Source organism: Arachis hypogaea, chromosome 18 (assembly GCF_003086295.3).
Source record: "Arachis hypogaea cultivar Tifrunner chromosome 18, arahy.Tifrunner.gnm2.J5K5, whole genome shotgun sequence".
Classification (NCBI taxonomy): domain Eukaryota; kingdom Viridiplantae; phylum Streptophyta; class Magnoliopsida; order Fabales; family Fabaceae; genus Arachis; species Arachis hypogaea.
This window is the reverse complement of record NC_092053.1, coordinates 9183670-9197032: the sequence shown is the minus strand read 5'-3', so window position 1 is coordinate 9197032 and position 13363 is coordinate 9183670. Positions and strand designations below refer to the sequence as shown.

Here is a 13363-nt window from a genome sequence, read left to right as displayed (position 1 = left end):
ACTTACAAGTGAATGAAGTGAAAATTGAGTGTTTTGGATTATGTTTATTTTGTTTTAGAGACAATATTTATAATTATGTTTTGGATTATGTTTATTTTGCTTTGGGAACAATATTTATAATTATGTTTTGGATAAAAACTTGGTTTATAATTATGTTTATTAGATATTTATAATTACAAAGACTTTAATGTTGTGAATATAAAACTTATAATTTGTTTATACCTTTAGAAATTATAATAGTTAAAAGTAAAAAATAGAAGAGATTTTTTTATGCCTTTATATATATTATTTAATAGTTAAAAGTAAAAAAAGAAAGAGGATATTTGGCGGGTTTAGCCTGCCAGCCCGCCCTTAGGCGCGGCGGGGTGGGATTCTGGGACCGCCTCACTAGACAGGGCGGGACGGGCCAGCCCGCCAAAGGGCGGGCTTCTGGCGCTACAAGAAATTATCGAAATAGCGACCGATTCTGGTGGTCGCTAAAACCATGGTCGCTAATTAGAAAATAGCAACCGATTTTTGAACAAGGCCACCAAACCTTTACCAAAGAGTATTAGTCGCTAAGTAAATTAGTCGCTAAATCGGTCGCCATGGAAACGGTCGCTAAATCAGTCGCTAATACCTGATTTAAAAATCTAAAATCAGTCGCTAAATTGGTCGCTAATTCCTGAACTAAAAATCTAAATCGGTCACTAGATCGGTTGTTGTTCCTAATTTTATAATTATAGATTATAGATTTTTACCTCCATGGCACCGAAAATGTATCAGGGCTCAAGTGATTCACCGAAGCGACGAGACCTTGAAAGTAGCTTTTTAAAGTGTCAGTAACAGGACATTCTGTCAATCGAAGAAGATTTTTGGTGACAACACCTGGAGATATCAGAAGTGAGAATGCTAACATGAGTAACGAGAAATCCAATGAAAACACAATCGCCTGCCAGTGAAAGGCTTTCTTGCGTTTCAGTAAATCTACGTAGAGTGAATCGGTCCCTCACATTTACCAATATTAAAACTTAATTTTAATAAATAATTATATTTTTATAAAAAGAATCATGCATAGATTAATTTTTCAAATAAATACCAAAACATTCACAATGTCTACATAAAAATATAGAATTTAAAATATTAAAAATTCATAAATACATCAAATTTATGATCCACAATCTAAACTAAAACATGATAAAAATAATTCATGAACAACTATGCTCTATTCAATATCTAGTTAGAACAAGCATAAGACAATATTCAAATGCAAATGAATTCATAAGCATACAAAGAACTATTTTTAAACAATAAGAAAAAAATGCAATAGGGAGATGGAACTCAGAGAGGTGCTAGCGATGACAAAAAAGAGTATATCTATCCGAAGAGCCACCAACCATGTGGCCGTTTTCTTTGAGTCTCCTTTCTACAAATTCAAGCAATCCACCTGGCCCTTCCAGGTAAAAGGGTGACTCTGGAATTAAGCAGCAATCCACATCTCGACTCGCAAGAGTAGCATACATTGAAATAAACCCTGCACCATTCATCACAAAATATCAGGCTTGCTAACATATAAGAGTATGCTGATGTGATGATTCTAGAAAATTACCACTGTATCTTCCCATGAGCTTGACAACACCTATGCCATTCTCGATGCTCTCAGCTTCAACATGTGTTGCATTTATAGCACGTTGAGCCTCCTCAACAGCTGTATCAAACCCGAATGACTTATCAATAACCTATCCAAAAAAAAAAGCATTTGCCAAGTTAGTTAAAAGAATTGAAATACACAAAAGACCATTAAGGAATAGAAAAAGAATCTATATGTACCGGGATGTCATTATCTATGGTTTTGGGGATTCCTACAACAGCAACTTTGAGACCACGCCTTCTAACCTCCTCAAAAATCCTGCTAGCACCTCTCTGAGTTCCATCTCCTCCAATGATATAGACCTGATTTATTCCAAAGAACTATTATTAAAGAAAATGCTTGTTCCTTCATAAACAAAATATATAAAGCAAAGTATAAGTCAGGCCATTTATCATATAACCACTCTTTCTAATTTCTATTTAATGCAAATTAAAGTACCAGCTCCATTTATAGGAAACATATCATAGCAGTTACCTTTGTATTTTTTTTTTTCTTTTTTGCTTCTTTCTTTTGAAGGGATAATAGCCATAACTAAACTAGTTACAAGAGTAGATAATTGTTGAAATATCTAAACAAAATGTTAAACATACCTTAAGGAAATTATAGTAGCTAAATGGGAGGCCTGAAAAGGTTTCTGAATAGAGGTTCTTCTTCTTTACAATTGGAAGTGCCCGGTACATGATCCAAACTGCATGATATTCACTGATCAGTTGCAATACTTAATATAATGAAAAAAGGAAAGAAAAGAAAACAGTTTGCCATGACAATATGAAAGGAAAGGGTGAATTTTAAAGTCAACTAGAAACAAAATTCAGAAAATCAGATAGCCATATAATATATGAACTCACTTTCACCAGGACCTACTCCCAAAGGATACAGCACAATAAACGCAGTGTACCTAATTAAAGGATAAAACAAGTCAAGCTTAGATTTGAGAAAAAGTTGAAATGTATTGTGCTAATAACAGAACGCTTTAAATTCAGATTTCAGTTAATTTATGTGACAGTCTGAGAAATTGTGATAAAATAGAAGAATTACCTGAGATAGGTTATCCAATAAGGGCAATTTCCAATGCAGCTAAAAGCATAATGTGAGTATCTAATGACCTGCATCTCCAAAGATTATTGCAGCACAATCATCTTTCTTATTAATAAATCTTATTAGGAAAATGGCCATGTCATGCATGTGCATATATAACACACTATGTGCATCAGAACTTGGTAATGATTTAGTAACTTATGACTGTTCACATGGCAAGGTCATGCTAGAAAATTAAATGAAACCAAACCAAACCAATCCAATCCATAGAATAATTAAAAATCAAATCACCTCGCTTATGCTCCATGCGAAAAAGGTGATAAAAACTGAAGGTAACTTTTGGACCTGCAGAAAGTATAATTTGCAGAAAAGCTAGATTACAATGAACAAGATTTTTTCTTTTACCAAAATCTAAACCAAACATGATATAATTAAGTGTATGGTGAAAGAGAAGAAAGTGAAGAACCTCATCAAGTTTGGTAACAATAGCAAGCAGAAAATGTGTCCTCCCTCCCCATTGCATGAGAGGAAGCAATGCTCCACTTGGCACAAGCCCTGAAAAGTTACACAATTTAATTTGTGCATTGCAATGTAAATGTTGATAAAATGAAATTGGTTGCAAAGAATGTGATTTTGATTTTTGAGTGTATAGTAAAACCCACCAATGGCTCCATGTATAACTTCCAAGAATGCAGCACATTGCAGAAAAGCTAAATTGCATTGTTACGCTAAGAAATTAACCCTAAATAAATTCAGAAACACTTGTAAAATTGGATCTGTATACAGTTAAGATAGTAATTATGAATAAGCAGTGCTGAATTGCTCATGACTAGGGTTTAAAGGAACGAGGGAAGGGTAGTTTGGGAATACGAAACTGACTTATCCATTTTCCAGCGGAAGAGTAAGCTCCGGCGACAGAACAAGCGGATAGGAGGTTGCACAAAATCTGAAATGACGAAACAAAGAATGGCGATTATTATAAATTCAGAGATGAAGTTTAAGAAAATGTGAAAGTACTGTGTAAAGAGAATCAGCTCCAAGGGCAGCAAACTTGGACTCTCCAGTGACACTTGAACCCTCTGGCAGTGCCAATTGCTTCTTGACTATGTCACAGACCTTCTGAACTGTCTCCTGGTTCGCCTGCACAAAATAACAAAGTCCATGGTAGTCACAGACCTTCTGAATTGTTGCATTATATATTTCAGTAACCACAAAATAAAGAACAATTTTCAACAAAAAGAGCTTCGATGAAAAAAATCCACATACCAAATCAGCAGAAGAGCCTCTTCATAATGCAACAATGAGAAGTTGAACTCAGTTGTGGTTCATCCGTGAAGTTTGAAAGATGGCACTGAATTCTGAAATTGATAAATTTTAGGTCAATCATCAATGGAGGTTTTAGAGTTGAAGAATGAAACTGAGCAAAGAGAAAGAGAGAGAGTAACTGAAGGACAGAGCGACGGCGACGCGAGTGTGACGGAGCAACGGCGATGCGAGTGTGACGGTGCGACGGCGCGACGGCGACGCGAGTTTGACGGTGCGATGGCGACGCGAGTTTGACGGAGAGACGCCGGACGCGGCGGTAGTGGAGTGACGACGGCGCGGCGGCAGTAGAGTGAAGATGGCGCGGCGGCAGTAGACCGAAGACGGCGCCGCACTGAGGAGAAATGGAGAAGACACGAATTAGGAAATGAAACCAGGGAGGGGTACTAACGAGGGTAACTCACATAATATTTTTTTTTTTAATTAGCGGCCGAATTTGTGATCGGTTAGTTTATAAAATTAGTCTGTCGCTAACCGAGTGATTATAATTTTAGTGACCGAATTAGTAACCAACCAATTTTTATTTATTTATTGATCGGTTGTAAAATCGATATTTTGTGATTAAGAGTTCTAAGGATATTTCTTTCTTTTGTTTTGGTTGTTAAATTAAAAAAGAGCGACCGATTTTAGTGACTAATTTTATTTTGGTTGTATAAAACTAATCGGTCGCTAATTCGGTGGCTATTAGTGACTGATTTTGTGAGTCACTAAAATCAGTTGCTAACTTAATAATTAGCAATCGATTTAGCGACCAGTTATTTAGCGACCAAACAGTTATTCACCATATTTCACTATTAGTTGCAAAATCAGTCGCTAAAATAAAAAATAGCAACCGATTTTGTGACCAACAGTTCTAAAGACGTTATTTTCTGTTTTGGTTGCTAATTCGGTCGCTAAATTAAAAAATAACGACCGATTTTAGTGACCAGCTTTATTTTAGTTGTATTAAAACTTTATCAGTCGCTAATCCAGTTGCTATTAGTGACCGATTTTGTTGGTCACTAAAATCGGTCGCTGAATGTAATTTAGCGACCGATTTAGCGACCAATATTTTTTTTGTCCTAAAAATTCTATATGGGTCGCTAAATCAGTCGCTATTAGCAACTAATTTTTTCGGTCGCTAAAATCGGTCACTATTCTAATACTTTCTTGTAGTAGGGGAGGGACGGGGCGGGGCGGGCTTCCCCGCTTGCCACCCCTACCTGTGACGAGAATAAGATGGAAATAAGAGGCTTTACTAAACAGGGACGGGAGATGCGGCAAGGGGTCCCCGTCCCATAGAGTCCAATTATCATTTTTACTTAGGCCTGATATATTAATATATTAAAACTTTTATAATAAACTGAGATTGAGTCTCTTTTGTAATAGAACAGACTGCTTCTTTTGTAATAGGTCTATCTAACCTATTTTTATTCATACTCGTGTATCACTTTATTCTCTTGTCTCTTTTTATCTTTATTTCTACCTAACTTTTCACTTTCTCAATCCAAATATTTTGGTTAAAAAAAAAGCTTTACTCCAACTTAACTTTCCTGAGGTAAGACTATCTTTTTCTTTTTTATACTTTCTTGAATTTTAATTAACTATTATTATTTTAAATATTTAAATATTTAAATTATTTATGTAATTTTTAATCTCTTTAATATTTTATTTTTAATTTTTTTAATATTATAACTTTTTAGTAATATAAATTTATGTATGATGTTCCTTTACTTGATTGTTATGCATTCTACATATTCATAAAATTATTTGTGTATTTTTTTTATAAAATTAAGTTGTATATGAACTTTAGAAATGACTTTATCAATATACTAATTTAAAACATATATTTTCTTAATTTCTATAATAAAATTGAAAAGATATTTTATAAAAAAATTATTATTAAAATGAGAGATAAGTGATTAAATTAAACTATTATTTGATGACATATTATAATAGCCAGAAAAATAAGTAAATAAATAAATAAGTAAGATGGTGAAATCTACTTTTAAATATTTTTTTCTTTTCTAACCTTAGTCATACACCAACATTTTTCACTCACCTCACCCCGTCACTATCTCTAAACCCCACACACACGCATTCTCAATCTCACCCATGCTCAGAGAAAAAAAGAGAGGAGGGAGGAGAAAGATAGCGCCGATAGAACTGGAAGCCGCCGTCACCGTTGAGAAACAGAACGGAAGAGAGAGAGGAAGATCGAACGGAAAAGAAAAAGATAGACGCAGAGGAGAAGGAAGCGCGCAACGGGGAGAAGAGGAGAAAGGCTTCGTCCTCGCGATCGCCGTGCACCATCATGGCTCGTGGAGTCGGGGAGAGCCATCACCGTCGCCGTTCAGGTGAACCTGAATCAAGCTATCGTCCTTGCTGTCAGAGTTGTTGGTGCCGCTAGAGCTATTCCTGTCATTATCCCAGTCTAGCCTTTTTTTCCTGATTTTGCTCTAGCTGTCATGTCCTATTCTGCCACAATTTAATCTGTCTTGTCTTTGTTTTAATTCAACTTTAGTTTTGCTCTATTTTTTATTCTCAGAACTATCTCCAGTTCCACCTTGTCACTGTTTTGGTATAAATTCTGCACTCATTCGTTCCATTCTATTTCAATCCTTCTCACTTTGAATTTGGCACTTTAGGTTCGGTATCTTTAGTTCCTTGGGACCAAATTGTGAGTAGACTTTATATTTATAACTGTTTTGCTTTTCGTCTATAATTATTTTAGTATACGATGCATTAAACTTATAATTATACTTACAAAGATTATCAAAATTACTATCAAAGAATTTTAATTTGGCTTGAATGATCAATTTATTAAAACTAAATATCTATTCTTGTTAAGCTCATTTTAATATGCACGAGACTATATATTTTTATGAGACATATCAGATCGAGAGAGGGAGAAGAGCAGATCCTCTCAACACTAGAAACTCGATGACGATGATAGAGCTCGACGCTGACATAGCAGCTCCCACCTCAGTCACAACGCGATAGCGACGGCTGCACTCTTTCCTGTTGTCATCTCTCCTTCATGGCGCGACGGTTGCGACTGCACTCTTCTCCGCCGTCACCTACCTCTTCTTCCTTTCCTTTCCTTTCTTCTCCCTTTTTGTTTCTCTCTTCTCTTGTTCTATCTCTCATATCATCGTCTTGTCTCTCTCTATCGTCACAAAGCGATGGCAATAGTCGTCCTTTTTTTCCGTTGTCACTTCCTCTTATTCCTTTTCTTTTCTTTCTTCTCCCTCTTTTGTTCTTTTTTTTTTTCATTTTGGTTTTTCTGTTTTAGGTGGGAAGGAATGGGGGTAATGGTGAATGGGGTAATGGTAGTGATAACAGAAAAAAAATATTTGTGTCATTTAAAAAATTATTATGTTCAAAAAGATAATTTTAAAATATTCAATAACTTTGAGGATGATATTAATAAGAAAAAAAAGTTAGAGACAATTTTAATTTTGACCCAAGATATTAAAAACAAAACAAATACAAAATTATATATATATATATATATATATATATATATATATATATATATATATATATTGTAAAGATTTTTCTAATATCAAAATTTATTAATTAGTCAAGAGACAGTCTAGATAAACAAACATATATCTTTATATATTTTTAAACCAACCTTAAAATATTGGAAGTAAATGAAGTTAAAGAAATTAATGAGAAGCAACAACACAAAAAGGCAAGAAAAACGAAACAACAACAATCATAGAACGAAAATAGAATACCCATAACAATCATAAATCAAAACCACAAGCCATAAGATAGAAGCAATAACAAAAAAACAAAACAAAACAACAAATTAAACATTTGATAGTACACACTAAAAAGGACAATAGAACAATCATAAAAATTAAAAACAGTAATTATTACATAAATTAACATGCTCCCTTTTCTCTTATCAAAAATTCTTTGACAGAGTCCTCTTTAAAATAATTATTATTATAACTTTAAATATTAAGTATACTAATAAAAAAATTCCTTACCTCATGACTATAAAATAATGGATAAATAGTATAAAACATCACAAAAAAATGCAATTTATTTTCTCCTTCATTTCCCTTTTATTTTATTTCAGTAAAGGGCCAAAATAAACATGAAAAAAAATTATTAACATTAATAGTACAAGACATGATAATTAAAAGAGTTAGCAATACACTTAAACAAAAATAATTGTATTAGATATGTTATTCTATTAAGACACACAAGAAAAAAGGGCTATTCATAGAAGTGAAGTTGCTAAGTGTGAATTTTTGGTTTGATTTTTGTATGCAAACTCCTTTATTGATTCACTTATTCATATAAATTATTATTTTCTAACTAAAATTATTTTATAATAATGTTTATATGGTTTCATGTAAATTATAGATATATTGCCTAGTCATTGGGTTATAAAATTCATTCCATTTTTTTAAAAATATTTTTTGGGAATAAACACTTAATTATGTGAGTCTTTCTATTCAAGAATAATAATGTGCAATGAATACCTATTTTTTATTGAGTTCTTAGATGTTATCTGCTCCATATATCATAAACAGGATCCATTCATATTTATTTATTTTATTTTTTGTTAAATATGTAATTATTTATTCTAGAAAATGTAAATTTATTAAAAATATTTATAACCTTTTTATTTATATTATATTAGAATCTGTTAGGCTTGCTAGGAGACTATTTTCCTGAATATCAATCATGGCTCATTTTAAATTGTAACACATGTATAAAAAAGATATTTAATCAAATTGATAATAAAATAATTATTTAGCATTTTTAAAATATGAAGACAAGATAAATACTTTAAAGATTTCAACTAAAAAAAAGTTAGTGACTAATATATTTTTTTTTAATTTTGTATTATGATAACTAATGTGTATTTATCTTTTATAAATTAGAATTAATATATTTTTTATGTATTATTTTTGTCCATACACCATCAATTTTCTGATTCTGTTACTGTGCATATATATTATGTGCATACTACTCTGTAATTTGTGCGTAAATTAGTGTATTAGTGCGTTGGAAAAAAAATATTAACCTTCTAAAATTTCAAGCTTTAAGATAAACTAAATAATCTTTTGGCATGTCAATTTATAATAGCAGATTTCATGTTCCATGATCTAAGATTTTCCACAATGATTGGTACGGTTATATTGTTAAACACAAATAAATGAGCTTGATCTGCCACAACTAATTCAGGATAAACCTTAGATAAAATATTTATTTTTCCTCCTGCTCCAAAACTCTCTATTACAGAATGATCAATCTGTCATTTAATTGAAAATAGCATAGAATGTGAGCCAATATTAATATAGTAATTCGTTAACACCAATAATAAGAATATGGAGGGTTTGCATTTGTACATACCAAACTCCTAAGAGAAAGCTTCTTAGTAGTAGACAAATCCACATCTACAAATCCAGCAAATGATGGCTTGTACAACTCACTCTTCAAAGAAGAACTATTGAAAAACAAGAAATTGAAGTTAATCATTTAGAAGACACGAAAAGAAGGTAACATTCTAAAATCCATTTGAATTATTCGTCAAATACAAACCTTCTTGCATCGGAGCATAAGAGCACTACATGCTTGTTCGAAGCTTTAAAAATTCTTGCTCAAGTGCTTTCCAATTGATGAGATCTTTTGAGACTGAGTGAGCCCATACAATGTTACCCTGTAACACCCTACCACACAGAGTCTTATGCTTAAGTCATAAAACAGAGGTGGCAATGTATTACGACCTCTAAAAATAAATTTTAGTACGTATAGTATTGCAAAAATGTTTATAACTAGGAGCTTTGAAGAAAAATGAGTAAATAAAAAACAGATAAATAAAAAAGCGCAACCCTCCGGTTTATAACATAAACGAACATACAAGGAGTAAGTTAGCACGAAGAGATATTCAAAAGAGTGCCAAAATCCATATATCAAGACTCGGGACTCGGCTTGCGAAGATAACCAGTTCGAGCATATGAGCATACATATATATATATATAAAAGAAGCTTCCCAAAAGACAACCCAAAAGATAAAGTACAAAACATGTTTCTCCGAAATAATTCTCTAAGAGGAGTTAATACAAAATATATATATACAGTGGAGAATATAAGTATCTAAACAAGTATATAATAATCAAAATAAAATTTCAAGAGCTAAGGATATTCGCCAAAAAGGAAGTCTCCAGCATGCTTCAGCGAGGAGCCTCTCATCCTGCATCTGAAAACTACAAAATCCGCATGGGTGAGAACCGGAGGTTCTCAGCATGGTAACAGTGCCCAAATATCTAACATGTAATGTCCTGGGAAAGCCGAAGGCAATCCTAGAACTTTCAAATTATAATCAAAGCGCATAAATATGCTAAACCATAAGAATAAAAAACAGGTAACTAACTAAAGGTCTTCATTCTAACTACAAATTCCTATTCCAAATCCTGCAAACCTCCCAACCGCCTCAGTGATAGAGATGCAAACACAAGTATATTAAGCAAGGAATGCACAAGTAGGAAGCAGATAAGTCAATTGGGCAATTAGCAAGTAATGATGCAATCAGTTAGGCAATCCAGACAATTCACATATAATGCATATGATGCATGTCTGTTCTAATGGCTGATGAGTCTCATCTATCGGTTATCTAGCCAACCCAACGTGTCCTGGTAGCTAACCCGGACACTGTCTCTCTATTTCGCATTAGTATCATTAGAGGATATATGCGCCCTGTCGCCGTTAGAGGGTATCCGCGCCCTGTTGCCGTTAGAACCAGAGAGAAAGCATACAAACATACTCACATCCAACCCTTTCCATTTATTGTTCATTTACTATACTCATTCATGAATAACACATGCATTTATCCTCAGCCATAACTCAACATTCATCTCAGCCATCCGGCTTAAATTCATAACTCACAGTCAGCCATGAACCATCACCACACACAGCCATTCGACCCATACCATACATAGCCGTACGGCTCATAACATACACAGTCATTCGGCTCACATTATACCAGTACTCCACCATCTTCCTTAACAACTCATATCTCATCAGTAAACATAACTCATTGTAACATCCCTTTTCTTCATCCATAATTTACCCCTTTCCTAGCTTCCTCTCAATCACTAGGCATTTCATATTAATTTAAAGCTTAAGGGATGAAATTGGGGGTTTATAAGTGTGAAATAACATTTCGTAAGGTTACGAGCTTGTTGGAAATGTGAAAGACTTAAAAACAAAAGCTTTAGAAAAGAACTGGGTCGCGTGCGTATGTACAGGGGTGTGCGTGTGCACGCCCAGAAGCGTATTTAAAAGTGTGCGTATGCACAGGTCTGTGCATACGCATAGAAAGAAAAATCTTCATGGTGGAGCGCGCGCACAACATGTGCTAGCGCCACCACCAGTGTGCCATTCTCAACGTGTGCGTGCGCACAGCTCAAAATCCTTCGTTGGTTGTGTGTGCGCACAGGCGTGCTAACGCTGCCATCAGTAGTCCTGTCCCCGCGTGTGCGTACGCACAAGGCTGTGCGTGTGCACAGGACCAAATTCTCGCGGAGTGTGCCTGTGTGCGTGTGCACACAAACCAGAAATCACAAATTCTGCAAAAGTTGCAGAATTCAGGTTTTAGCCCAAACTTCCAACGATCATATTTCCTTCCACAAAATTCATATTTCAACCAAATTTATACCATTTTAAAGATTATGAAATTTTCTTTCTTTTGATATAAAAATCATCAAATTCCAAAAATAATTGCTCAATATATGATCCGTTGAAGTTCATCCAAATTCCACTTTTACCAAAACTCATAAACTCCCCATTTTTAAAACATACACTTACCAATTCTCATTTAAAACCAACCAAAACTCACCCTTCCAACATCAAACATTACCAAACCTCATTCAATCATCAACCTACCAATTCTCCAACATTTAATCAAATATCAATTCCCAATCAAACATTCAAGTTCATCAATCACCATAAATGTACATATATCAAGATCACACTCCAACTCATGCTCCTCAACTAGAGCTTCAACATTATTCTCAATCAAGCAAGTTAATCCATGTCACATACAATGTTACATGCTTTGCCCACACCTATCACCACTCACAACCATTTTACCATTATTCACATATTCAATTCAATCCAAATCATCCAACAATTGCATCATCAATTCACAATCCACTAAATACATACATAACAACACAACTCACATCATTCATCAAACACATCAACATTTCAAAATCCTATCCTAGGGTCACTAGCCTACGTTTTCACACCACATTACATTTTAGATACAGAAAACCGAAACAATACCTTGGCCCATTCCCGTTCGACCCGGAACACTCTCAAATTCAACTTCCAAGGTTTCCAAAGCCTCACCAACAGATTTTCAAGCTTGGGGTTCCACACCAAAGTTTTTCAAAATCACCAATCCAGCTCCAAAACACACATATATAATGCCTAAGTCACAATATCACACCTAAACATAATAACTTAATCACTAAATGACAAAATCTCAAACCTTTAGCTTAGGGTTAAGAATCTCACCTTATCTAAAGACCAAGAGAGCTAGAACAAGCCTTACCTTTAAGTTAATTAGATCCTATAATACAAAGGAGTTCAAAATCTCAGTATCTTTGTCCAAGAAACTCGAAAATCAAGGCTGGAAATTCGAAGAGCAAACTGTGGCTTACCTCAAAATTGATTCTATGGATTTTGTAGAGCTCGACGCCGCGATCGCGTGGCCACAAACGGTGCATCAATCGGAGTTTTGGATCAAAAGTTATCAACAATGGAAGTTGGAAGTGAATAGGAACAAGGGTTTCATGTTTCCCCCCTTCCCTCTCTAAATTTCAGCGTGTGTGTGTGTGTTTGTTTGAGGGAGAGTGTTGAACTCTCATTAATGAATGAGGGCTTGACTGGGCCCTTGAGCCCAACTTGGGTCCGGTTGGCCCGTTTGACTCAATTTTAAGCCGATTTCTTTAAAATTGGTGTCGAAATTCTCGTTTTAAATTTCTCTACCACATTAAACCATAAAAACCTCATTTTTCACTTTCTAGAATAATTTTTAATTTGTGGGTTAATTATTTACTAATTAACCGGATTTTACATACCCCACACTGAACCTTTAGGGTTGTATTAATAAAACAGATGGTAGTATCCATTGTAGTGCATAAGTCCTGTATTAATTCATTTGTGTTCATTAAACTATTCAAAATGACATTCACACATCAAAAATAAAAAATCACCAAATTAATTATTATATATTTATGTATAAATATATTTAATTTAACTTATTTTTATTGTAAATTTTATATTTTTAACATGCATTCTTCAAAATTATTAACATGTATTATAAATAAGAGTATAATTAACATATTTTCACATAGA

At 33.9% G+C, this 13363-nt stretch overlaps 1 protein-coding gene and 1 long non-coding RNA gene across 21 annotated transcripts; both read right to left on the bottom strand.

The window, feature by feature from the left end:
- Positions 1–1096: 1096 nt before the first annotated feature.
- LOC112771622 (ATP-dependent 6-phosphofructokinase 3) lies at positions 1097–4410 on the bottom strand. 20 transcript variants are annotated; one of them, XM_072225402.1, is made up of 13 exons: positions 4114–4397; positions 3935–4026; positions 3686–3847; positions 3548–3614; positions 3331–3410; positions 3135–3223; positions 2960–3013; positions 2669–2736; positions 2479–2528; positions 2221–2318; positions 1810–1950; positions 1589–1718; positions 1097–1513 (listed from the first exon to the last, which is right to left on the bottom strand). In XM_072225402.1, the coding sequence occupies exons 6-13, from the start codon at positions 3189–3191 to the stop codon at positions 1332–1334; spliced, it is 780 nt and encodes a 259-aa protein (XP_072081503.1). In that variant the 5' UTR covers positions 3192–3223; positions 3331–3410; positions 3548–3614; positions 3686–3847; positions 3935–4026; positions 4114–4397; the 3' UTR covers positions 1097–1331. The 20 variants fall into 20 exon arrangements, with proteins under 20 accessions (XP_072081503.1, XP_072081507.1, XP_072081509.1 ...); XM_072225406.1 differs by having other exon boundaries at positions 1810–1932; positions 3686–3808; XM_072225408.1 differs by having other exon boundaries at positions 1810–1932; positions 3720–3808.
- Positions 4411–9142: 4732 nt separating this feature from the next.
- Positions 9143–9819, bottom strand: LOC112773138 (uncharacterized). Its single transcript, XR_003187820.3, has 3 exons — positions 9542–9819; positions 9353–9446; positions 9143–9251 (listed from the first exon to the last, which is right to left on the bottom strand). It is a non-coding gene; the product is annotated as an uncharacterized lncRNA (long non-coding RNA).
- Positions 9820–13363: the final 3544 nt, after the last annotated feature.